The sequence below is a fragment of the Leucoraja erinacea genome, chromosome 21 (assembly GCF_028641065.1).
Source record: "Leucoraja erinacea ecotype New England chromosome 21, Leri_hhj_1, whole genome shotgun sequence".
NCBI lineage: Eukaryota > Metazoa > Chordata > Chondrichthyes > Rajiformes > Rajidae > Leucoraja > Leucoraja erinaceus.
The window spans coordinates 2,098,256-2,124,168 of record NC_073397.1 but is presented as its reverse complement, the minus strand read 5'-3'; the positions used below and the strand labels follow the sequence as shown (position 1 = coordinate 2,124,168).

At 45.2% G+C, this 25,913-nt stretch overlaps 2 protein-coding genes across 3 annotated transcripts in view; one reads left to right on the top strand and one right to left on the bottom strand.

Annotated features, from left to right (window-relative positions):
• Positions 1 to 25,913, bottom strand: tubd1 (tubulin, delta 1). Of its 2 annotated transcripts, none has more exons than XM_055651980.1 (9): positions 25,393 to 25,913; positions 15,708 to 15,869; positions 13,431 to 13,581; positions 12,229 to 12,445; positions 9,682 to 9,862; positions 6,957 to 7,121; positions 4,346 to 4,486; positions 1,179 to 1,362; positions 1 to 290 (listed from the first exon to the last, which is right to left on the bottom strand). In XM_055651980.1, the coding sequence occupies exons 2-9, from the start codon at positions 15,853 to 15,855 to the stop codon at positions 176 to 178; spliced, it is 1,302 nt and encodes a 433-aa protein (XP_055507955.1). In that variant the 5' UTR covers positions 15,856 to 15,869; positions 25,393 to 25,913; the 3' UTR covers positions 1 to 175. The 2 variants fall into 2 exon arrangements, with proteins under 2 accessions (XP_055507955.1, XP_055507954.1); XM_055651979.1 differs by having other exon boundaries at positions 9,682 to 9,913; positions 25,393 to 25,905.
• The window catches only part of LOC129707579 (short transient receptor potential channel 4-associated protein-like), a 66,208-nt gene continuing 60,238 nt past the window's right edge, over positions 19,944 to 25,913 (top strand). Inside the window, exon 1 of the mRNA XM_055652727.1 lies at positions 19,944 to 20,011. Within this exon, the coding sequence (XP_055508702.1) occupies positions 19,944 to 20,011 (68 nt within the window). The remainder of the gene's footprint in view (positions 20,012 to 25,913) is intronic.

Genomic DNA, 25,913 nt, shown 5'->3' with positions numbered 1-25,913 from the left:
ACTTTGTATTATCTTCTTTATATTATTTGTACACATTTTAAATACATCATAAAAATCAATCCAAAACTCAAGGATTTTAATTATTAATACATGGCGTGAACAACATTTCCGTCAAACTTGGACAAACCTGGAGCAGAGACAATTTACAGATGGTTGTATACATCTCGCACCATCATCAACTTTGTAATCCAAGATTAGAGTAACTAGCAATGACCTGTTCCATGGTGGTGAAACTGTCCAGAAATTCCTCTTCTGAGATTCCATGCTTCGTGTACTGATGCACATAAGCCCTGAAAGATAAAAGTTTTAAAAAGTCTAAGCAAAGGTACAAGAAATAAAATTGTAACCTTTGTCAACATCCTTTGTCAAGGCTTCAATTTAAAACAAAAATTATTTCGCACATTTTTCTTACACGGCACCTTTTATGATAATAAGAGGAAACCCATTGCATATACTACATGCTTTTGAAGTGTAGTTAAAATATAAGAAATGTTGGAGTCAATTTGCCTCTAGAGCTCAACAATGGCAATATGGTAAAGATGATTAAAAAATAAAATCTATTTCAGCAATATTGATTGAGGGAGAAATATTGGCCAATGCTGGAGTGCTTTCTGCTGTAGGGTTATACGTGTCTACTTGAGAAGGCAGAAGGAACCTCAATTTAACATCCAGGAGACACCGTGTCTTGTAGGATCAGGGAGCACAAAATCCATGAAATCAAGGAACAGTAAGATTAAAACCAAAAGAAAATAAGAGAAGGACACAAAACACAAGTGGGTTTGGTTTATAACTCCAACAGCAGCAACCTCGGGGAGAAATAATTACTGAAGAAGTAAGAGGGTTGTAGTACAGCTGATACAAAAATTGCAGGTACTTTCATGAAGAGAGGAGAAAACATTTGGAGGATGCATTCACGAATGTTGAAAGACAACTGATTAGTAATCTTGGAAAAATGATCAAAATATGATAGAATTTTATATGTCGTCACTGAGGAATGCTGTATTCAGAAACCATTCTTGAATATAAATATAGTCAATGAGAACTAAAGGCTAGAGGGACAAGGGCATGACATCAAAGGGACAGTGGAATAGGTGGCCCACAAATGGGGCATTTGAAATTAAACATCCAGTATAGCAGAAGACTTCAGAGAGCATGTAAATTGTAAAGCTAGCACCAACCTTGAAGCAAACATGTCCCAGGCTTTTTTCACAGCACTGTCCAGAGGTTTCAGGAGACACTGGCTGTTGCTGACAAGAGTGGCTGATTTTTCATACTTATTGAAGGATGTTGGTGTTCTCCATATGTTGAAGGCAGAATCTACAGGCATCCAGGAGGTGTACAGTGCCTGCTCCTTAAGAAGGCCTGAGAAAGCATATCATGGTCCCATGTTAACATAAAGATGCAGGACAGGACAGGCGCAGCGGTTGAGTTGCTACCTTACTGCACCAGAAACCCGGGTTCAATCCTGACCAGGGGTGCTGTCTATACGGAGTTACAACATTCTCCCCGTGACTTGCGTGGGTTTGCTCTGAGATCTCCAGTTTCCTCCCACACTCCAAAGTCGTACAGGTTTGTAGGTTAATCGGCTTGGTATAAATGTAAATTGTCCCTAAAATGTGTAGGATAGTATTTATGTGTGGCGATCATTGGTCGGCGCAGACTCAGAGGGCCTGTTTCCACGTTGTATCTCTAAAATTAAAACTAAGACATGGCCATTTCAGGTGATGCGTCACATAAAATCAAAAATCAACAACTCCAAAGTCCTTGGTGCTACTGAGAGTACTTTAAAATAATTATAATTAATATGTCTTTGCTTTCTATGAAAACAATGTAAGTTAGATCACATGGAATCCAAGGTGAGCTTGCCAATTGGATACAAATTTGGCACGGTGGTGGACATCTTGGCGTGGTAGCGGAGTATTGTTTTTCTGAATGGAGGCCCATGACAAGTGGAATCAGTGTGGCTCCACTGTTGTTCATCATCTGTGTTAATGATTTGGATGAGAATGTAGTCAGCATGGAAGCCACTTTGTGGATGATACCAAAACTGGTGGTATAGTAGGCAGCAAAGAAAGTCACCAAAGATCACAATAGGATCTAAATCAACTGGGAAAGCGAGCCCAAGGAATGGCTGATGGAATTCAGACATGTGCGAGGTGTCGCATTTTGGTATGTTAAACCAGGATAGGTCTTGCACAGTAAATGACAAAGCACTAAGATAGGGCTGTAGAACAGAGACATAGTTCCGTTACAGATGGACAGGGTTGGGCAAAGCGTTTAGCATGCATGCTTTCATCAGACAGGACATTGAGTGCAAGGTACACAAAAATGCTGGAGAAACTCAGCGGGTGCAGCAGCATCTATGGAGCAAAGGAAATAGGCAACGTTTCGGGCCAAAATCCTTCTTCAGACTGATTGAGTGCAAGAGTTGGAATGTCATGTTACACCTGTACAAGACATTTGTAAGAAACATAGACATAGAAAATAGGTGCAGGAGTAGGCCATTCGGCCCTTCGAGCCTGCACCGCCATTCATAGCAAAAGGATTTGAGTATAGGAGCAGGGAGGTTCTACTGCAGTTGTACTGGGTCTTGGTGAGACCACACCTGGAGTATTGCGTACAGTTTTGGTCTCCAAATCTGAGGAAGGACATTATTGCCATAGAGGGAGAGAAGGTTCACCAGACTGATTCCTGGGATGTCAGGACTGTCTTATGAAGAAAGACTGGATAGACTTGGTTTATACACTCTAGAATTTAGGAGATTGAGAGGGGATCTTATAGAAACGTACAAAATTCTTAAGGGGTTGGACAGGCTAGATGCAGGAAGATTGCTCCCGATGTTGGGGAAGTCCAGGACAAGGGGTCACAGCTTAAGGATAAGGGGGAAATCCTTTAAAACCGAGATGAGAAGAACTTTTTTCACACAGAGAGTGGTGAATCTCTGGAACTCTCTGCCACAGAGGGTAGTTGAGGCCAGTTCAATTGGCTATATTTACGAGGAGTTAGATGTGGCCCTTGTGGCTAAGGGGATCAGAGGGTATGGAGAGAAGGCACGTACGGGATACTGAGTTAGATGATCAGCCATGATCATATTGAATGGCGGTGCAGGCTCGAAGGGCCGAATGGCCTACTCCTGCACCTAATTTCTATGTTTCTATGATCATGGCTGATCATCCAACTGTTGTAAATACGTTGATTACAATCAAGCCATTTAGCCATCAAGAAGGGTGCAGAAACGTTTCATGACGATGTTACTTGGTCTGGAGGGTTTAAGTCATAAGGAGACCGGCATAGGCCGACTCCTTTCCCTAGAGTGCAGTAGGCTGAAGGGCGACTGAATCATCCTACCACAACTAGAGAGAAGTCCTGAACTACTATCTACCTCATTAATGACCCTCGGACTTTCTTTGATCGGAATTTACTGGCTTTATCTCGCACTAGACGTTATTCCCTTATCATGTCTCTATACACTGTAAATGGCTTGATTGTAATCAACGTATTTACAACAAAAGCTTTTCACTGTACCTCCGTACACGTGACAATAAACTAAACTGAGGTTTATAAAATCACGAGATACGGTGTGGGGGAGTCTAAAACCAGAGGGCACAGATTTATGTGAGACGGGAAAGATTTAAAGGGGATCCGAGGGACAACGTTTTCACAGTGTGGTGGGTAAGTGGAGAAATCTATCATAGAAAGTGGTAGAGATGGGTACAATTGCAATCTTTAAAACATATGTAAATGGATAAATAGAAGAGATTTAGAGGGATACGGGCCAAATATAGGCAAATTGGGCTGGCTCACAAGTCCATGGTTGGCATGGATGAATTGGGCTGAAGGGCCTGTTTCCCTCTGTTTAACTCTATAGTGAGAAATCAAGATTTAGATTTCATGAAATTCAGTTAATATTCTGCATGTTAACTTCTCTTTTTTTTTTTTTTTTTTTTTAAAAAGCTAAAACATGCTTCAATATCATGTTAAATTCCTAGTCATATGAACAGGCTGTTGGCACCATCTAAATTAAATGTATGATTTTAGCATTTTTTCCATAATTAAAGTTGGTTACACGTTTGTTGCATTAAATTCACATTTGATATGTAGCGTTCCTAAAGATATACACAACAGAAGATAGATGCAAAATACTGGAGTAACTCAGCAGGTAGCATCTTTGTCAGACCAAAAGATATATAACTCGGATTAGTATTGGTATTAGAAGTGTAGGTTTATGAAGTGCTCTACACTCTGATATGACTGATTCATCAGATCACTCTCTTTTCTAAAGATAAAGGAAGTTTAACTAAAATGCTAACAGTTTATATACAGTCACTGATGTTACTGCAATCACCTGCGTCAGCTTCCTGAACATCCTTGCCTCGCAATATCAGCAGGTTGGCCAGAGATGTATTGAAGTGCAGCTCCTTATTCTGAGAAACGTTTGCAGCTGGCTGGAGCCCTGATAGGGGAGGTTTCACTCGCCAGTCAATACCTAAAAACAGAAACAGATCACGAAGCTGGTCAACGTGTTTCTAGTCATGTACGGAGAGGTACACACAACATAGATCTAGGGTTGGGGAAGAGGGGACTAGACCAAGTGCAGACGGGACTGCTCCCCCAACTCAAGATTCCACCACTCACCCGTTCCCCCAACGCAATATTGCACCACTCACGCATAGTCGACGTACAGGATGGAGGTGGAGCTGCTCACAGGATGGTGCAAATCCCACAACCTCATTCTCAACGTGGGAAAAACAAAGGAGATGGTGGTTGACTTCAGGAGGGCGGTGAAACAACACCATACACCTCTGCACATCGATGGAGCTGATGTGGAAAGGGTCAGCAGCGTGAAGTTCCTAGGACTACACCTGTCAGATGACCTGACGTCCACGGCCAACACCACAGCACTGGTCAAGAGAGCCCAGCAGCGACTACACCCTCTCCGAAGACTACGTAAAGCAGGTCTCCCCACTACACACCTACGGACTTTTTATAGGGGGACAATCGAGAGCACATTAACCTACGGCATCACTTCCTGGTTCGGGAGCTGCAAGGCGTACGAACGGCACCAACTAGACAGGATTGTGAAGACCGCCAGCAGGATTATTGGTGCTCCACTCCCTTTCCTGCTGGACATATACAGGAAGAGATGTATCAGCAGAGCCATCTCCATCATCAAAGACCCCTACCACCCATCGCATCACATATTCTCCATCCTGCCATCTGGGAAGAGGTACAGGAGCATTAGCTGCAAAACCAGCAGGATGCTCCTCAGCTTCTTCCCGCAGGCTATAAGACTGCTAAACGGACTTTGCCCCCTGCCAAAGTATCGCGCACCAACCACCAACCTGGACACACTGCAGCAGAGCCACTGTCGTGCCGCTGCCGATCGGAACGCCTGTTGAATGTTTAGTAGAGTGTTAAATTTGTTCATGATATATGTATTTTTATTTCAATTTATTTTTAATGCACACTGAATGGACACTGGTTGAGCAACGTTTTTTTGTTTCCTCTGGGTATGTGAATACTCAGGAAATGAAATGACAATAAAGATATACAATACAATACAATAGCCCCCAACTGCGCAGGCTCCCTCCTCCTCCTCTTCACACTCTCTCTTCAATCCCTAGAGAGGGAGGGATGGGGAGGGGGGTAGAGGTAGGGGGGGGGGGGGGGGAGGGGGGGGGGGTAGAGAGGAAGGGGGGGGGGTAGAGAGGAAGGGGGGGGGTAAGAGGAGAGAAGGGGGGGGTAGGGGAAGAGGGGGGGGGTAGAGAGGAAGGGGGGGGGTAGGTAGAGAGGAAGGGAGGGGGGTAGAGAGGAAGGGGGGGGGTAGAGAGGAAGGGGGGGGGTTAGTAGAGAGGAAGGGGGGGGGGAGAGAGGGGGGGTAGAGAGGGGGGGGGGGGTAGAGAGGAAGGGGGGGGTAGAGAGGGAGGGGGGGGGTTAGAGAGGAAGGGGGGGGGTAGAGAGGAAGGGGGTAGGAGAGAGGGGGGGGTAGAGAGGGGGGGGGGGAGAGAGGGAGGGGGGGGGTAGGTTAGAGAGGGGGGGGGTAGAGAGGAGGGGGTAGGGGGGTAGAGAGGGAGGGGGGGGGGAGAGAGGGAGGGGGGTAGAGAGAGGAGGGGGGGGTAGAGAGGGAGGGGGGTAGAGAGGGAGGGGGGGGAGAGAGAGGGGGGGGTAGAGAGGGGGGGGTAGAGAGGGGGGGTAGAGGAGGGGGGTAGGGGGGGGTTTAGAGAGGGGGGGGGGAGAGGGGGGGGGAGGGGGGGGGGAGGGGGGGGGGGGGGGGGGGAGGGAGGGGGGGGAGGGGGAGAGAGGGAGAGGGGAGGGAGAGAGGGAGGGAGAGAGAGGGAGGGGGGGGAGGGGGGGGAGGGAGGGAGGAGGGGGGAGGGAGGGCAGGGAGGGGGGGAGGGGGGGCAGGGAGGCAGGGAGGAGGGGGAGGGGGAGGGGGGGGGAGGCAGGGAGGCGAGGCAGGGGGGGGGGGCAGGGGGAGAGGGGGAGGGGGATGGGGAGGAGAGAGGGATGGGGAGGTGAGAGAAGGATGGGGAGGGGAGTGGGATGGGGAAGGGAGAGGGATGGGGAAGGGAGAGGGATGGGGAAGGGAGAGGGATGGGGAGGGGTGCAGGGAGGGAGGGAAAATGTGAGAATGTGTGAAAATAGGAAGGCTGTAGCCTAGCGTTTGGAAGAAAATAGGAATTAACCAGATATTCACACACACAGCCACAAACAAGACAAAGAGTTTTAGTATTATAGAGATATGAGGAGGACCTTAGTCACCCCGAGAGTGGGGAGTACCATGACTGAGATAGTGGTGGAAGTCTAAATCAGCACTTGAATCGCCTCAGCAATGAAAGCCACGGGAGGGTGCCCAGCATGGAAGAGACGGGCCAAATGGCCCATTTCGAGACTGTTCATATCTAAATCTTCTAAAGGAATTGCTGCTGTTTGCTGTGGAATAGATGATGACTGACCTGCTTCCATTTTTGTGTTGGCCATCAGCATTTGTCGCAGGTGCTTCAGAAGCCCTGGCCATGCAAAGGTACTGAACTGCAAAGATGTGTCAGACATCTGTGGGATGTTCATCAGGCCCAGTAATTTATACTCTGGATGTGTCACCAAACTTTCCAGCAGATCACCTGCAGACAGAGAAGAATCAAAGATCAGTTGCTACTTTTAAAACAATTATTTATTTAAAGAGTCATTACAGCACAGTTGTCCCATTTGATTCCGCAGTGACTCACTGCAGAGTACCCTGGGCAGGCCCATATCCTTGTTCTATTCCTATAAATCCTGCAAGTGTATTTCCTTCAAGAAGCTATCCAGTACCAGCATACGCTCATAGCCAGTAAATACAAGATAATCACCATTCACTCCATAAAAAACATTCTTCGTCACATCTTCCCTGCACCTATTGCCCAAAGCCCAATGAATGTCCTCGAGTCCAGTTAACATCAGTTAACAGGAGCAGGTTTTTCTTTGTCAATCTTATTTAAATCTGTCGAAATCTTTACAATAACCTCCTTTGTTCTAAGGACAACACCCTTTTCCCTCATTGCTAAGTGAGGTAGTGACAAATGATGCAATGATTTGTTTAAAATGTGTTTGTTTCAAGATCTGAATGTCACTGGTAAGACCAGTAATATGGCCATCTCTGATTGTCCTTGAAAGGTGGTGTTGAGCTGCCCGGCTCCAGGCCCCCACTGATGCTTTCACTGAAGCACATGAGCTGATAGGCCCGACACTCAACATTTACAAGGCAATGGTCCTCCACCATACTTTCCTCTCCAATAATAAAGGTTGATAGCAAGATCTTGTAAAACACAGACCACCACCTCCTTGCGAGCCACTGCATAGCGACAGGAGACATGGCTTTTGTTAATGTGGCAAAGGCTATTTTGAGATCAAGATGCCAGACTATAACTTCTGTGCGAGGTCTGTCGGGCAGCAATATCCCTGGCCATTCATATACTTCTTGACTATCTACGCCAGGCATCCAGTGGCATTGGAAGAATTCACCAAAGCTTTGCAAAAAACAAAGCATTGGAGGAACTCAAGTCAGGTGGTATCTGTGGAGGGGATGGACAGATATGTTTCAAGCCTTCTTCACACTGAAGAAAGGTTCCATTCCAAAATGTCATCTGTCCATTCCCTCCACAGATGTTGCCTGACCACAGAGTTCCTCCAGAACTTTGTGTTTTGCTTAAGATTCTAGCATCGGCAGTTTCTTGTGTCTCTTTTTCTGCAAAACCCTGGAAGGACACATGAACAAACACTAGTGTCCTCTCCAAGGCCAACATTCCTAGTATTGAAGCCCATGTTACACTCAGTTTGTTACACTGGGCAGACCACATCGTTAGCACGCCTGACATCAGAATTCTGAAACTGATGCTCCATTTCCTTAGTAATACTTTCCAGTATTTACCCCACCATCTATTTGAGAACCTGCGGACCCACACCCACTGGCTGCACTGGCCAGCTGTGCCCTGCAGAGATCTGGCTGCTGGAGCACACCAGCTTTTACCACGCGTAAATTCAAGAGGAGCGCTGCACTCTGTTACAAGCCTCAGATGGTGCAGTTGCTGGGATGGGGCTTCACGCCCTTACGCGTGGTGCAGTGAAGGAATGCGGAATTGAAGTTAGAGACAGGCAGATCAGCTGATTTTATTGAAAGGTTACGCAAGCTCGAGGTTCTGGCTTTGGCCCGTTCTGGACTCTCATGTTTATTATCTTCCACCCATGAAACTGGCTCCCTCTAGTGACAAATCCCGCTCTTGTCTTGCCTACAACTAAAATAACAAACTACTGCAGGAACTCAGCAGTTCAGTGGTATCTGTGGAGAGAAATAGACAGACAACATTTTGTGTCAGGACCTTTCTTCAGACTGATAGATGACGGGGGGGGGGGGGAGAGCTGGCAATGAGCCAGCTGGTAGAAGAGGTGATGGGAAGGAGTGGGCAAGTAATAGGTCGATGCAAGTAAGGAGGGTTGATTGCCAGATTGGAGAGTGTTACGATGTGTCCCAGTGGGGGGGAAGAGACAAGACAGTTTGGAGGTATTTGGAGATGAATTCTGTGGCAGCAGCTGGGAGGGAGGAGCGAACAATGGGAAGTGTGATGTTGGGGCACTATTAGATTGGCGGCTGTGGAGGGGAGATTGTCAGAAGTGATGAGACGTGTGATGGTTTTAGAGACAGCGGGCTGGTGTTTGTGGAGGAGTCATGGTCAAGGTGAAGGTACGAGTGGTGTGGGAGCTGATGCCTGGCCTCAGCATGCTGGAGATTAGTCTGCAAGATTGCAATAGGTCCCGCTCTTGTCTGCAGGTCTGATGCTGAGGTTGGGATTGGTACGTCTGTGTTCGGAGAGGGAGATTTTGCACTGCTTGAGGGGAATGGAATTGATGTTGTGGTGGCAGTTGGAAATGAAAATGAATCGAGGGATATGGGGGGAAAAGCCAGAACGGGGTACTGATGTTGGATGATCAACCTTGCGGTACTAGCTTCAAGGGTCGAATAGCCTACTCCTGCATCTATTTTCTATGTTTCTGTTAAGAGAGAACAGAAGTGTTGAGAGATGTCCAAGAAGAAGGGGAGTGTTGGAGATACGCTCTGCCTGATTGTGAAGGAACTACAAACAATGAAACTTGGGGAAAGGGACAAACGGGGGTGAGAATGGTGAATAACAGTAGTTTTCTTCTCACCGAGTGGATTTGAGCCATACTCTGTCCCATGGTTTCTGGTATATGCTGGTTGCAAGACACTGGCAAGTTGATGAGCAATTACTTTATTGATGTCTGTGAAGGAGATCTGTTTTATATTCATCAGCTGCGAACAAATCTTGTGAATAATGTCATTCTCTTGAATGAGTAGTGCATCTGACGACTGATACAAGTGAGACAGGGTCAGCATTGTATTGTAATTCTGGACAATTATCTGCAAAACAAAATTCTCCTTTTGAAAAAATGAAACGTAAAAACACAAAATGGCTACATGATTCCCAGTGCCGGTTGCTGTCAGAGCTTCTTACATTTCCCCAGTGCAATATCTCTTCAACTAGGAGTGCTCTACTACAACGCTGGATCACCCCCCTCACTGCTGCATTATCATTACCCTTGCATCCACCCTCTAAAACATTTCACTGCCTAGCTCAGTACCCATTGTTCCTGAAGAAGAGTCTTGAGCCCTTTCTTCTCTTTGGTGTAAATCAGCATCTGCAGTACCTGTCTACACATTCCTGAATACTCCCTTGGAGGCCGCGATACATTCACTGCTCATATGTCATCCCGAGGAAATATCCTTGTTCCCTAAACCACATCTGAAGTTACAGCCAATTGTAAGACAATTAAATCTCTATTGCTTGATTTTATCACAAATCATCCATGATCTGACCCCTTATTTTAACCAGCGCAGGACAACATTAGTTTTAGTAGCTTCGTAGCCAGAGAAGAGCAAAAACCTGCTGGCACTGATAACTACAGTGCCCTCCATAATGTTTGGGACAAAGACCCATCATTTATTTATTTGCCTCCGTACTCCACAATTTGAGATTTGTAATAGAAAAAAAAATCACATAAAGTTAAAGTGCACATTGTCAGATTTTAATAAAACCATTTTTATACATTTTAGTTTCACCATGTAGAATTTACAGCAGTGTTAAAACATAGTCCCCCCATTTCAGGGCACCATAATGTTTAGGACACAGCAATGTCATGTGAATGAAAGTAGTCATGTTTAGTATTTTTTTGCATATCCTTTGCATGCAATGACGGCTTGAAGTCTGCGATTCATGGACATCACCAGTTGCTGGGTGTCTTCTCTGGTGATGCTCTGCCAGGCCTGTATTGCAGCCATCTTTAGCTTATGCTTGTTTTGGGGGCTAGTCCCCTACAGTTTTCTCTTCAGCATATAAAAGACATGCTCAATTGGGTTCAGATCGGGTGATTGACTTGGCCTCTCAAGAATTTACCATTTTTTAGCTTTGAAAAACTCCTTTGTTGCTTTAGCAGTATGTTTGGGATCATTGTCTTGCAGTAGAATGAACCGCCAACCAATGAGTTTTGAGGCATTTGTTTGAACTTGAGCAGATAGATGTGTCTATACACTTCAGAATTCATTATGTTACTACCATCAGCAGTTGTATAATCAATGAAGATAAGTGAGCCAGTACCTTCAGCAGTCATACATGCCCAGGCCATAACACCCCCACCACCGTGTTTCACAGATGAGGTGGAATGCTTTGGATCTTGGGCAGTTTCTTCTCTCTTCCATACTTTGCTCTTGCCATCACTCTGATATAAGTTAATCTTCGTCTCATCTGTCCAAAAGACCTTTTTCCAGAACTGTTGTTGCTCTTTTAAGTACTTCAGGGAAACTGTAACCTGGCTATCCTATTTTTGCAGCTAACCAGTGGTTTGCATCTTGCAGTGTAGCCTCTGTATTTCTGTTCATGAAGTCTTCTGCGGACAGTGGCCATTGACAAATCCACACCTGAAGACTGTTTCTGATCTGTCGGACAGGTGTTTGGGGATTTTTCTTTATTATAGAGAGAATTGTTCTGTCATCAGCTGTGGAGGTCATCCTTGGGCTGCCAGTCCCTTCGCGATTAGTAAGCTCACCGTGCTTACTAATCTGGTGTAGCAGTATCAATTTTGCTTAAACAGTTGATTTTGGTAAGACTAAGGTTTGGCTGATGTCTCTAACATTTTTATTCTTGTTTCTCAGTTTCATAATGGCTTCTTTGACTTTCATTGGCACAACTTTGATCCTCAAGTTGATAAACAGCAATAAAAGTTTCCAAAGATGATGGAAAGACGGGAGGAATGACTAGGTGCTGAGAACTCTCTACCTGCATGAAGGAGGCATTTAAACACACCTGAGCAATTACAAACACCTGTATAGCCATGTGTCCCAAACATTATGGTGCCTTGAAATGGAGTGGGGCTATCTATGAACACAGCTGTAAATTGTACATGGTGAAACCAAAATGTTTAAAAATACCCTCTAATAAAGTCTGACAATGTGTACTACATGTGATTTTTTTCTATTACAAATCCCAAATTGTAGAGTACAGAGGCAAATAAATAAATTGTCTCAAACATTATGGAGGGCACAGTATATTTTACAAATATTACTGGTCAGCTGACGATTTATTTCCTACATTCAATTTTATTTATGTTCGACCATTCTGCAACCACTGGAAAACAAATGGGACAGTACAAACCTCATGACAATGCGGAGATCTAGCCTACCTCTCCAGTTCCATATGGCCACGTGAGTTGATTCATTATCAATGAGTGTGGGTACCTATCCCGCAAGCACTGAGTGACGAATGTACCCAACCCAGAGCCGGTCCCTCCAGCCAGACTCATCATTGTCACAAAGCCACTGAGCCGCTCACATTTCTCAGCCTCCTGTTGGACCAGGTCCATCACAGCTTCTTCGTGCTGAGGACCATGAACACAGAACCTGAGCATCAAAACACACAGAAGTTCATAAGTTCGGCTCATCAAATCTTCTCTCCCACTCAATCATGTTTGATCAATCATTGAAAGTAGAATTTCACTGAGGCCGAGATGAGGGAAAATAGAAAATAAAAAATAACTTGCATTTCATTAATATCTTTCACATCCTCAGTATATCCAAAAGCCTTTTAAAGCCAATAAGATACTCCACCAAAGTCTCCTCATTGTCACGATGCATTATATGAAGCTTCAAACTGAACATAGCAAGATCCCAAAGCTGCAACACCATAACAACTAGAATTGTGTGTTTTGATAACGACCTGAGCCAATAACTCGAGTATAATGTTCCATTCATTACTGAGTTATAATGAGCATGATGTTAAAAATATATTTGAATATTTCAAATATCTAAATGAATGATTTTGAGACAATACTTATAAGAAGGGTCTCGACCCAAACCGTCACCCATTCCTTCTCTCCAGTGATGCTGCCTGTCCCGCTGAGTTACGTCAGCTTTTTGTGTCTATCTTCGGTTCAAACCAGCATCTGCAGTTCCTTCCTACACACTTTTATCAGCTTGGTCTGGTTTAATTCTCACTCGTGTTACGTGATTACAGATCTGAACTACTGAACTCTGATCAGTAGCAGAACCATATGAACATAACCGGAGACAGGAGTTTAGTAAAAGAGGAAGAACTGCGGCTCAACAATGCACACACCACTCAAATAATGTGGCAGAATGTCAGTCAGGGCACATAACCCCAATTCATAGACACAGTACTTCAGTGAATATTGTTGCAAGCTGAAGGTAGACACAAAATGCTGGAGTAACTCAGCAGGACAAACAGCATCTCTGGAGAGAAGGAATGGGTGACGTTTCGTGTCGAGATCCTTCTTCCAAACATTGTTTCAAGCTGGTTTGATTTCTGTGAGAAAGGAAAGATGGAATAGCAGCAAATGTTTTTTATGAAGGTTAGATTCATTCTTACCCATTTGCCCAATTATTTCCAGATCCTTGTTTCTGACAGAAGGCTGACTGAGCTCCGTATCTCCAGCGCCCTGAGCTTGCAGCTTTAGACACCGTGTGGCTGATGACCTTTGGCTCCATGTCGACCAGAACAGCCCGAGCGACTGGTACTCCTGCAAATCACACAACTACTTGTCTCTAAAAAAAACCACGTTGCAGGTAATGAAAGATAGCAGAGGAAACTTCGCTTCAGAGCCTGCTTCAGAATTATTTTAGTTTAGTAACCCGAGTGAAGAATGGTGGATCACAGCAGGAAAGAGGAAGGAGATATTTAACGGCTGGGTTTGTTTTATCGAAGGAAATAGGCAACGTTTTGATTGTTGCCGAAACACTTTCCTGTTGTAAAAGGATCGTAATGCGGGGGGGGGATTTGGACAAGAAATTGTGAAAAGGGTTTTTTTTAAAGGCAAGGGGAAAAGTTCGCAGACAGCAGGGGGGCTGATGGAAGGGGAAGGAGACAATCAGGATAACAAAATTGGGAGAGGATTCGATGTGACTGGCCCCCGGGATGCAGACTCCCCAAACGGAATATGAGGTGCTGTTCCTCCAATTTCCGGTGCTGCTCGCTGTGGCCATGGAGGAGACCCAGGACAGAGAGGTCGGAGACGGAGTGGGAGGGGGGGTTGAAGTGCTGAGCCACCGGGAGGTCAACTGTTGGTTATTGCGGACCAAGCGGAGGTGTTCGGCGAAAACGATCGCCCAACCTCCGCTTGGTCTCACAAATGATATAGATTTGCTGACATCTAGAGCAGCGGACGCAATAGATGAGGTTGGAAGAGATGCAGGTAAACCTCTGTCGCAACTGGAACGATTGCTGGGTCCTTGAACGGAGTCGAGGGGGGAGGTAAAGGGACAAGTGTTGCATCTCTTGCGGTTGCAAGGGAAAGTGCCCGGGGAGGGGGTGGACCGAGAGGGAAGGGAAGAATTGACAAGGGAGTTATGGAGGGAGCGGTCTTTGCGGAAGGCAGATATGGGGGGAGATGGGAAGATGTGGCGAGTGGTGGGGTCACGTTGGAGGTGGTGAAACTGACGGAGGATTACTTTTTGTATGTGACGGCTGGTGGGGTGAAAGGTGAGGACTAGGGGGACTCGGCCCGTGTTGCGAGTGGGGGGGATGGGGAGAGAGAGCAGTGTTGCGGGGTATGGAAGAGACCCTGGTGCGAGCCTCATTTATGGTGGAGGAGGGGAACCCCCATTCCCTGAATAATGAGGACATTTCAGATGTCTTGGTGTGGAACGCCTCATCCGTGGAGCAGAATATAAACGCCTGGAGCAGAATATGGAACGCCTCATCCGACATACATTATAAACCCACTGACTCCCATGGCTATCTGGACTACACTTCTTCCCACCCTGCTTCCTGTAAGGACTCCATCCCCTATTCCCAATTCCTCCGTCTACGCCGCATCTGCTCCACGGATATGAAGAAAGACTGGATAGACTCGGCTTGTACTCGCTAGAATTTAGAAGATTGAGGGGGGATCTTATAGAAACTTACAAAATTCTTAAGGGGTTGAATAGGCTAGATGCAGGAAGATTGTTCCCGATGTTGGGGAAGTCCAGGACAAGTGGTCACAGTTTAAGGATAAAGGGGAAATCCTTTAGGACCGAGATGAGAAAAACGTTTTTCATACAGAGAGTGGTGAATCTCTGGAACTCTCTGCCACAGAAGGTAGTTGAGGCCAGTTCATTGGCTATATTTAAGTTAGATGTCGACCAGAACAGCCCGAGCGACTGGTACTCCTGCAAATCACACAACTACTTGTCTCTAAAAAAATCACGTTGCAGGTAATGAAACATAGCAGAGTACCTTGTAGCTAAAGGGATCAGGGGGTATGGAGAGAAGGCAGGTACAGCATACTGAGTTGGATGATCAGCCATGATCATATTGAATGGCGGTGCAGGCTCAAAGGGCCGAATGGCCTACTCCTGTACCTATTTTCTATGTTTCTATGTAATCAGATGGATGAGATTATTGTTGATAGGTAGCAATGAACAGTATGTCCATAGTGGGACAAAGGGTTTGTTTCTGTTCTGTTCCACCTAAAAGGCAGAGGACCAACTTCGGCAAAATGGAATTAATTCAAAATCCATTTTAGATTGTTATTAAGTAAATCAACTGAATGACCCACTTTGTACCCCTGATTGGTTTGATTCAATGGAAAGACGTTTTCCCTGGTCTTGTTGAAATGACTGTGCACAGACGTTAAGGGAAGCTATAGACAACAAGAGGCCTCACCATCATTGCTGCTGTTGAAGAATCGCTCCTGTGAAGTGTTCCAGTAACTCTCATTCCGGCCACTCTGGCCATCCATGCTCACCACTTCAAATAGTTGTTGCCCAATCTGGTTCCCACACTGGCCAATTTGCACCACCACCAGTGACATGACAGCCTTGGACCCTGTTCACATAATAAACATAGAATAAACATAATATCATGTTGCCCACCACAACAAAAGCTCAATTTCCACAGCGAGGAACCTAGGCTGTTTCCAGCACCATCAGCAGCCTCAGGTGCAATATGCCGAGCAGTAGAAAGTAGTCACAAGATGCCAAGTCCTGATTACCATGAAGTAACAATCTGTGTGGATTCACCCTCCTCTCACCCTCATTTATGCTTCTTCTGATTTTATACACCTCTATAAGATCACCGCTCCTCCGGACCATGGAATAAGGTCCTCGATTCAACTTTTAATTCAACGGTTCCACATAGACAAGAATTTCATGCATTTTATCAGATATGCTTTTTATCTCTGCTGATAATTTCAACTAATTTGTCTTCTAATCAAACCTTTTGCAAATGCACCTTTTGTTATTCATTAGACTTTACTGCCAACTTTCAAACTGCTTATCATAATTGTTGTAATTTAATCATTCCTGCCTCTTCCCACTTTCACTGACATCAACGTCACCTTCCCAAACACCTTTAACCTGTACTTTCTCTGTAGCTCTAACACTCTTTGCTGCGCTCTGTTTATTTTGTAAACTGCGGCCACGGTGGCACAGCAGAGTTCGATCCCGACTACGGGTGCTGTCTGCACAGAGTTTGTACGTTCTCCCCGTGACCGCGTGGGTTTTCTTCGAGATCTTCGGTTTCCTCCCACACTCCAAAGACATACAAGTATGTAGGTTAGTTGGCATGGTGTATGTGTAAATTGTCCCTAATGTTAATGTGCGGGGATCGCTGGTCGGTGCAGACTCGGTGGGCCAAAAAGCCTGATTCAACACAGACAGTGCCTGAGGACAGAATCGAACACAGATCCCTGGCGTGTGAGGCAGCAAGTTCACCAGCTGTGCCACTATATTTTGTTTTCTAACACACAAAAAATTATACGTTGATAACTTTGGTCACTAAAAAAAAAGAAACTATCCATTTTCAGTCTTAAATCTCTAAGTGACGCTATGTCCCCCATTACAGCTTATTATGTTTTAATTCAGTTCAAGACTTTGGGACAGTACATTGGCCATAAAGTTGCTGCCTAAAAGTCCCAGAGACCTGGAATTGATCCTGAATATGGGTGCTGTCTGTATGGAGTTTGTTCCTTTTCCCTTTGATCACATGGGGTTTCTCCGGGTGCTCTTGTTTCTTTCCACATTCCAAAGGTGTGCAACAACCTTTTTCAGAACCAACCCAAAATGTAATTTTTTCCTTTTGACAAAAGATTCTGTCTGACCTGTTGAGTTACTCCAGCTTTTTGTGTCTATCTTCAGTTTAAACCAGCATCTGCAGTTCCTTCCTACACACACGATACTATACGATAGAACTTTATGACATGCAGCAAAAGCTGCTAAGCCTGTGGTCAGAACAACAAAAAGGTGGACAAGCGAGGGCATTGAGAACCTACAATCCTGCTTTAACTGCACGGATTGGAATGTGTTCAGGGAAACAACCACAAGCCTTGATGAGTATACGGATACTGTATCATCATATGTCTGCTTTTGCGAGGACAGTTGCATTCCAACTAAGACCCGGACATGGTTCAACAACAACAAGCCCTGGTTCACTGCAGAACTTAAGACAGCTCCGACGATCTAAAGAGGAGGCCTACAGGAGCGGGGATGCAGACCTCTGCAGGTAGGCCATGTACAAGCTGAGAAGAGGAATCAGAACTGCCAAGGAAAGGTACTCTGAGAAGTTGAGGAGCAAGTTCTCAGCTAGTGATTCTTCTTCAGTTTGGAAGGGCTTGCAAGAAATTACCAGCTACAAGAGCAAAGCACCCCGCTCTTTGGACAATCATCAGCTGACCAACGACCTGAATGAGTTTTACTGCAGGTTTGAAAATCAGAATCAGAACCCTGGTACCCCCCACCCCGGTCCCACACCAACACAGCCAGACCCCAGTCTACAAAGAATGAACCCTGCACCCTCTCCTTCCCATTCACCACTTCACACCTACTTAAGGCAAGACTCCAGTATGAAAAGACTGGACCATTTCCCACCCCAACACTTCACACCCACTCACAGCATGACATCATTCTGCAAAGACTAGGCCCTTCTTCACCCACCCCCCCTCCAATCACCACTTCACATCCAATCACCCACACCCTCTGTGCTGAACAACCTCACTTATCCAATATCAACAATAAAAATAGAGGAGGTGGAGAGGCTTTTCAGAGGACAAAAAAGCCGGAAATCTCCAGGACCTGACAGTGTTTCCCCCTCTACTCTTAAGCTCTGTGCCAAACAGCTGGCACGCAACGTATATACAGACATTTTAACCAGCCCCTGCAAACATGTACTGTCCCTGCCTGCTTCAAAGTCTCCACGATTGCCCCTGTACCCAAAAAGGCAAGGATTACTTGCCTTAATGACTACAGGCCTGTCGCACTGACCACTGTATTCATGAAGACACTCGAAAGGCTTGTGCTGGCCAAGCTGAAAAATATCACAAACTCCCTGCTGGACCCTCAGCAGTTTGCATATCAGGCCAATTGATCTGTGGATGATGCAGTCAACCTGGGCCTGCACTTCATCCTACAGCACCTGGACCGCCAGGGGACCTATGCAAGGATCCTGTTTGTTGATTTTAGCTCTGCATTCAACACCATTGTGCCAGAGCTACTACATTCCAAACTTTCCGAGTTGGCTGTGCCTGAACCCCTGTCGGTGGATCACCAGCTTCTTGACAGACAGGAAGCAGCATGTGAGGCTGAGAAGGCACATCTTGGACCCACAAACGCTCAGCATAGGAGCACCACAAGGCTGCGTACTCTCTCCTCTCCACCAACGACTGCACTTCCACAGACACCTCTGTCAAGCTTCTCAAGTTTGCGGACAACACAACCCTGATTGGACTGATCCAGGATGGGGAGGAATCTGCCTACAGGCAGGAAGTGTCACAGCTGGCGTCCTGATGCCGTCGCAACAACCTGGAGCTCAATGCTCTTAAGACAGTGGAATTGATTGTAGACTTTAGGAGAGCACCCCCTCCCCTCACCCCACTCAACATCAACACCACAGTCACATCTGTGGAGTCTTTTAAGTTCCTGGGAACCATCATCTCCAAGGACCTCAAGTGGGGGGCTACCATCGACTCCACAGTCAAAAAGGCACAACAGAGGATGTACTTCCAACGGCAGCTGAGGAAGCATAATCTGCCACAGGCAATGATGGTCCAATTCTACACGGCCATCGTAGTGTCTGTTCTCACCTTCTCCATCATGGTTTGGCTCAGCCACCAAGCACGACACCTGCAGCGAATCATCCGATCACCAGAGAAGTTTATTGGCTACAATCTTCCCTCCATTGATGAACTGTACACTGCAAGGGCCAGGAAGCGAGCGGGAAAGATCATCTCTGACCCCTCTCACTCTGACCACAAACTCTTTGAATCACTTCCCTCTGGAAGGCGATTGTCAAAGCTGCCACAGCCAGACATAAAAACAGTTTTTAATCCACGAATAGTTGCTCTACTCAACAGCCAAAAATCTGTAGCCTCCCTTTGATCTGGTATTTTGTTGGTTCACATGCTTGATCAATGGTGTTTTATCATTAATGTTTTATTATTATTAATGTTTAGTGTTTTCTGAGTCATTCGTAACTGTCACCATATGTCATGTTGTTACTTGTGGGCGGAGCACCAAGGCAAATTCCTTATATGTGAATACTTGGCAAAAAGACTTACTTACTTATTAATCGCAGGAGGGAAATTGTGTGTGAGTGTGTGGGGGGGGGGGGTGGTACATATATTACACACGCATGTATATATAGATAAATATACACGGTTTTGTTTTCTCATTTATAACATTGTTTACAGAGTACTATGTTTACATATTTTGTTGTGCTGCTGCAAGTAAGGATTTCATTGTTCAAACTGGGACGTGAGAGAAAAAAACGTGTGTTCTATCCCACACATTAGCGACGCAAGTCCAGTTTAAATTCCATTTGGAATATTTTTGGAGGACCAGGAAACCAAGAAGCAAGAATCCAGCTCCAGAGAGTGATTCTGCGTTGGTTTTCAGCGCAGGGCGGCACATGCGCACAACCACGGCCGATGATGCGCTGGCCGTGGCTGTGCGCATGTGCAGCCGGCCGTGCGGAATGTGAAGAACCGGCGGCCCAGACACGGATGGCGGGCGGAGATGGAGAGTAACAGAGAGAGAAATAGAGAGGGGGGCCCCGCTCAGAATTGAAATATAGGTGTGCCAGGTGCTTGCCAAGCCGGCAAAATGGCACGGCTTTTAGGTTTCCGGCGGGACTTTAGGTCACCATTGGCACCCGGGCAACCGTTAATTTCGAGCCCTGCTCTATCTCGGTACCGATCCACCCCATTCAACCCCACTGACATCCCCCCGCGCTCTCCCCTCACAATTTTACCTACTCCAACCAACACGCACTAATTCTCCAGCCTCAATCCATCCATTCCGCACCGATTGCCTTCTCCACCCTCCCCCCCCAAATGTGTTTTAATTCCCAATGTTTTTTTTGTTTTTTTAAATCGATAAAGATGGATTAATAAAATTGTGAACACGTGAAACATTAAAACCGTCGTGTTCGATTGTCACTGCTACCGTTGATACGTTATTACAGAATTCATTTAAACGGCAAATCAATGCTCTTAATATGGAGTATCAGTACAGTAGTTATTTAATGACAACATTCACAGCAATACGTTGGATTTATCCAGATTTTACTTTTACAGTCGGTCATATACATTACAAATTCGGTCAGGAGATATTTCAGTTAAAATTTTATTGCAGCTATTCACAATATACATCAATGATTTGGATGAAGTTTAATGTGGATAAATGTGGTTTGGTATCAAAAACAGGAAGGTAGATTACTATCTAAATGGCATCAAGTTGGGAAAAGAGGAAATGCAACGGGATCTGGACGTCCTTGTTCATCAGTCTATGAAAGTAAGCATGCAGGTACAGCAGGCAGTGAAGAAAGCGAATAGCATGTTGGCCTTTATAACAAGTGGAGTCGAGTATAGGAGCAAAGACATCCCTCTGCAGTTGTACAGAGGCCTAGAGAGACCACACCTGGATTATTGTGTGCAGTTTGGGTCCCTTAATTTGAGGAAGTACATTCTTGCTATTGAGGGAGTGCAGCGTAGGTTTACAAGGTTAATTCCCGGGATGGCAGAACTGTCATACGCTCTCTTCCATGGTCCAAGATTTATTGACACAGGTTGAACATACGCTGAATAATCCAACCACATTTTTGTTTGGAAGTGGAAAGAAATAATAGAAATTGCATTAATTGCAACGTATAAAAAGAGTTGAGATACTGTATTATAATTTTGCTGCATGTCATAGTGGTAAATATCATGTCTTGAATGGTGAATATGTTTAGTTTGTGACTTTATTTGAAGCAGAAATAATATGTGAATGCTTCATTGAGCATAATTCCTACTGGTAACTACGCACTTCGTCCGAGCACATTATCGCACGCATCATGCAAGCCGTCTTAAATGACCACCTAAACTGTCATTTGGCAACCTAAAAAACTGCCTAGGTTGCCCACCTGGCAACAGGGAAAACAAGTTAAGTGAGAGCCCTGTGCAAACCATAATGCCAATTAAGTCTAATGACATCTACTTAAACATGGTCTGCATCTCTCTATTCCCTGCCTGTTCTATCTAAATGCCTCTTAAATGTTGATCATTTATTTTTAACATACTTTTCTGAGATGACATGGTCAACAAATGTCACATACCTTCATAATTTGTTGTGCTTAGATTCATGGCACTGGTTTCAGATTGAACTAAATCAGTTTCGGTCCTAATATAAATGTTGTCTCATTATGATCACTCTTCCCTAAAGACTCTTAATTAATTGTTAATTAACTCTTTCCCATTGCGCAATGCTCCCTCGGGGCGAAGATTTCAACATTTCAATCTGTTTCGACGCATGCAATCAACCTGGTGTGCACAATCAAATAAGATCAAATAGAACAAGTCTTCCTACAACTTTAGGCTGTGCATGCCATATGCAAGAAGAAGAATGCTCCCTGTACAATCGGTTTGTAAGAAAGGTGAATCACTTGGACGTGGATATGGAAGGCTCAATCCGTAGGGGACACTGAATACAGAAATAAGGAGTTTGGTTATTCATGGGAAACCCTGACCCAGTCAGAAGATTCATGACCAGAAATGTCACCTAGCTATATTCTCCAGAGATGCTGCTTGTCCCGCTGAGTTACTCCAGCAAAGATAGACACGAAAAGATGGAGTAACTCAGCGGGATAGGCAGCATCTCTGGAAAGAAGGAATGGGTGATGTTTTAGGTCCAGACCCTTCTTCTCTCTCGTCACTCCAGGTTGGTTAGCACGCAACAAAAGCTTTTCACTAAGGAAGACACAAACAATCTCCCAGATATAACCATATAACAATTACAGCACGGAAACAGGCCATCTCGACCCTTCTAGTCCGTGCCGAACACATATTCTCCCCTAGTCCCATATACCTGCGCTCAGACCATAACCTCCATTCCCTTCCCATCCGTATAAATGTTATCCAATTTATTTTTAAATGATACCAACTAACCTGCCTCCACCACCTTCACTAGAAGCTCATTCCAGACCGCTACCACTCTCTGAGTAAAGAAGTTCCCCTTGGATAGTTGCCCCTAAAAGTCAGTCATGGATTAATTCTCAAGGATTTATGAAAGTCCCCTTATGTTTGAAATCTTCCCTACTCTCAGTGGGAAAAGCTTTTCCATGTCAACTCTGTCTATCCCTCTCATCATTTTAAAAACTTCTATCAAGTCCCTCCTTAACCTTCTGCGCTCCAAAGAATAAAGCCCTAACTTGTTCAACTTTTCTCTGTAAATTAGTTGCTGAAACCCAGGCAACATTCTAGTAAATCTCAATGTACTGGAGGACAGAGGATGCCTAAGGGGTGTAGAGGAACTGAAATAAATTTTAATGATTTGGAAGAGGGAATTCGGAGAAACATAGTATTGGGTAGGCTGGCAGTGGGAACTGAAGGGATGATAAATCCCTTGGATTGCAGGGTGACCTGGATGGAGGATAGCTAATGTTATCCCACTTTTCAAGAAAGGGGCGAGGGAGAAAACGTTAAAGGGGGAATTACAGCGAGACCAGTTAGCCTGACTTCGGTGGCGGGAAAATTGGCTGGAGTCAGCAGGCATTAAAGAGGCTAATAATGGGGCATTCATAACAAGGGATAGCAGTAAAAGGGAGGTTTCAGTCCAAGTCAACTTGGATTTATGAAAGGGAAATCATGCTTGATTAATCTTCTGGAATATTTTGAGGATTTGACAAGTAAAATGGATGAAGGGGAGCCAGTGGATGTAGTGTATCTAGACTTTCAGAAAGCCTTTGATAAGGTCCCGCATGGGAGACTGGTGACTAAAATTAAGCACATGGGGGTAGGGTGTTGACATGGATAGAAAATTGGTTGGCAGACCAGAAGCAAAGTGTAAGAGTGAACAGGTCATTTTCAGAATGGCAGGTAGTGGCAAGTGGAGTGCCGCGAGGCTCGGTGTTGGGGCCGCAACTGTTTACCATATATATTAATGATTTGGAAGAGGGAATTCGGAGCAACATTAGCAAGTTTGCGGATGACACAAAGCTGGGTGGCAGTGTGAACTGTGAAGAGGATGTTAGGAGGTTGCAGGGTGACCTGGACAGGTTGAGTGAGTGGGCAGATGCAGTATAATATAGATAAATGTGAGGTTATCCACTTTGGCGGCAAAAACAAGGGGGCAGATTATTATCTGAATGGGGTTAGTGTTAGGTAAGGGGGGGAGAGAGCAGCGAGACCTGGGCGAGTCCTTGTACACCAGTCATACTGAAAGTGGGCTCCTACAGGTACAGCAGGCAGTGAAGAAAGCTAAAAATGGAATATTGGCGGTTTTTACATCTACAGAGGATTTCAGTACAGGGAGGTTTCACGGCAGTCGGGTCACGACCCATGACCCGTACTGTTGCTATGCTACTCCAAGTGGAGTACACGCGATGAACTGCAGGTAAGCACTTACCATTGTTTCCAGCGTAGCGGGCCCGTTAAAACCCGCAAAATTGTCAATTTTTGTACTGTAAATAATTATGGAAATCTGGATAAGCGTGAGAGACATTTAGCCTACTTCAGAATTCCAAAAGTGACAACAACAGCCAAAGTGCTTGGCGAACATTGGCCGTTTGCTCACTGCATTTCTTCAACTAAGGCATTATTTGTGTTTTTTCTTGATTCCTTTGGCATCTAAAAAGTTTCAGAAGTGATAAATCTGGCTGTAAAATTTTAAAATCGCCCATGGTTCTCAAGTGGGTTTTTATATACAAAAAGAAAACGCCTCTGAAGCAAAATTTACAGCCAGATTTATCACTCCTGAGGCTTTTTAAGATACCAAAGGAATCAAGAAAAACCACAAATAATACCTTACTGTTGATGCAATGTAGTGAGCAAACGCGATAATTCCAAATATTTCCAATTCCGATATGAAATTGGAAATAATGGAAATTGGAAAGGACCGAGATGAGAAAAACATTTTTCACACAGTGAATCTCTGGAATTCTCTGCCACAGAAGGCAGTTGAGAGACCAGTTCATTGGCCCCTCATATTTAAGAGGGAACTGTTTGATGTGGCCCTTGTGGCGGTAAAGGGCCTCAGATCAGGGGGTAGGGGATGAGGAACAGCTACAGGAATACAACCACATTGCTGAACTCGGAGTCCCGCCGATAGATTTCTCCGGTCCCTCCGTCCCCATTGTTTAATTATTCTGTATCTTCTCTCTTTCTATTTTTTTTAATTTCTTTATGCACAACTACTACGGACTGACGCAAAACTGCATTTCGTTGTACTCATACTTGTATTTGTGCGATGACATTAAAGTTGAATTGAATTGAATTAACAGGTAGGAAAGTACACGTTTCTTGCATTAATAACATATACCGGAAGTTACGGATGTCCTCCAGATGGATTGGGCGGCTCCGTGAGTCAAGCCCTATGAGCCAATGACCTTACGTGCAACCCCCCTATAGGAGTAAAGAGGTTCTTCTACAGTTGTATAGGGCTCTGGTGAGACCACATCTGGAGTATTGTGTACAGTTTTGGTCTCCTTATTTGAGGAAGGACATCCTTGTGATTGAGGCAGTGCAGCGTAGGTTCACGAGATTGATCCCTGGGATGGCGGGACTGTCATATGAGGAAAGAATGAAAAGACTAGGCTTGTATTCACTGGAGTTTAGAAGGATGAGGGGGTTCTTATAGAAACACACAAAATTATAAAAGGATTGAACCAGCTGGATGCAGGACAAATGTTCCCAATGTTGGGCGAGTCCAAAACCAGGGGTAATGGGGAGGTGGAGGTCATTTGAGACTGAAAAAAAACTTTTTCACCCAGAGAGTTGTGAATTTATGGAATTCCCTGCCACAGAGGGCAGTGGAGGCCAAATCACTGGATGGATTTAAGAGAGAGTTAGATATAGAGGTCAAAATAAACTAAAGTGACTCACTTTGACTTATTTAGCTTAAACGGTTGTAGGTCAACCCCCTTTCCAAAACGACCCACCGTACTGTCCGCTCAAGCAACTGCGACCTGCCTCACGAGTGGCAGGATCTGTGGTTCCCACTTGTGTTTGTAGACGACCGATGGGTCCATGAATCAGCAGCAGAACAGACAGACCCTCGGTTGCGTGGGAGCGGCTGAGGAGGTCCGCAGGCATCACCCTTCCTTCCCCTAGCGCCAGATTCCTTCTCCCATCAGATGCTCATCCACCTGCCCCTTATTATAAGGCTTATAGCGTCTGTAGTTGATACGGTCCACTGTGCAGCGATGCCGCGGCGACCACCAGTTGTTGTTGCTATTGTTGTTGCTGTTGCTTCTGCTGTTGTTGTTGCTGTTGTTGTATTGCTTCACCGGGTGCTGTCTTGCTTCACCGTGCGGCAGCAGTGGCGACGATGCCGCGGCGACCACCAGTTGTTGTTGCTATTGTTGTTGCTGTTGCTTCTGCTGTTGTTGTTGTTGTTGTTGTCT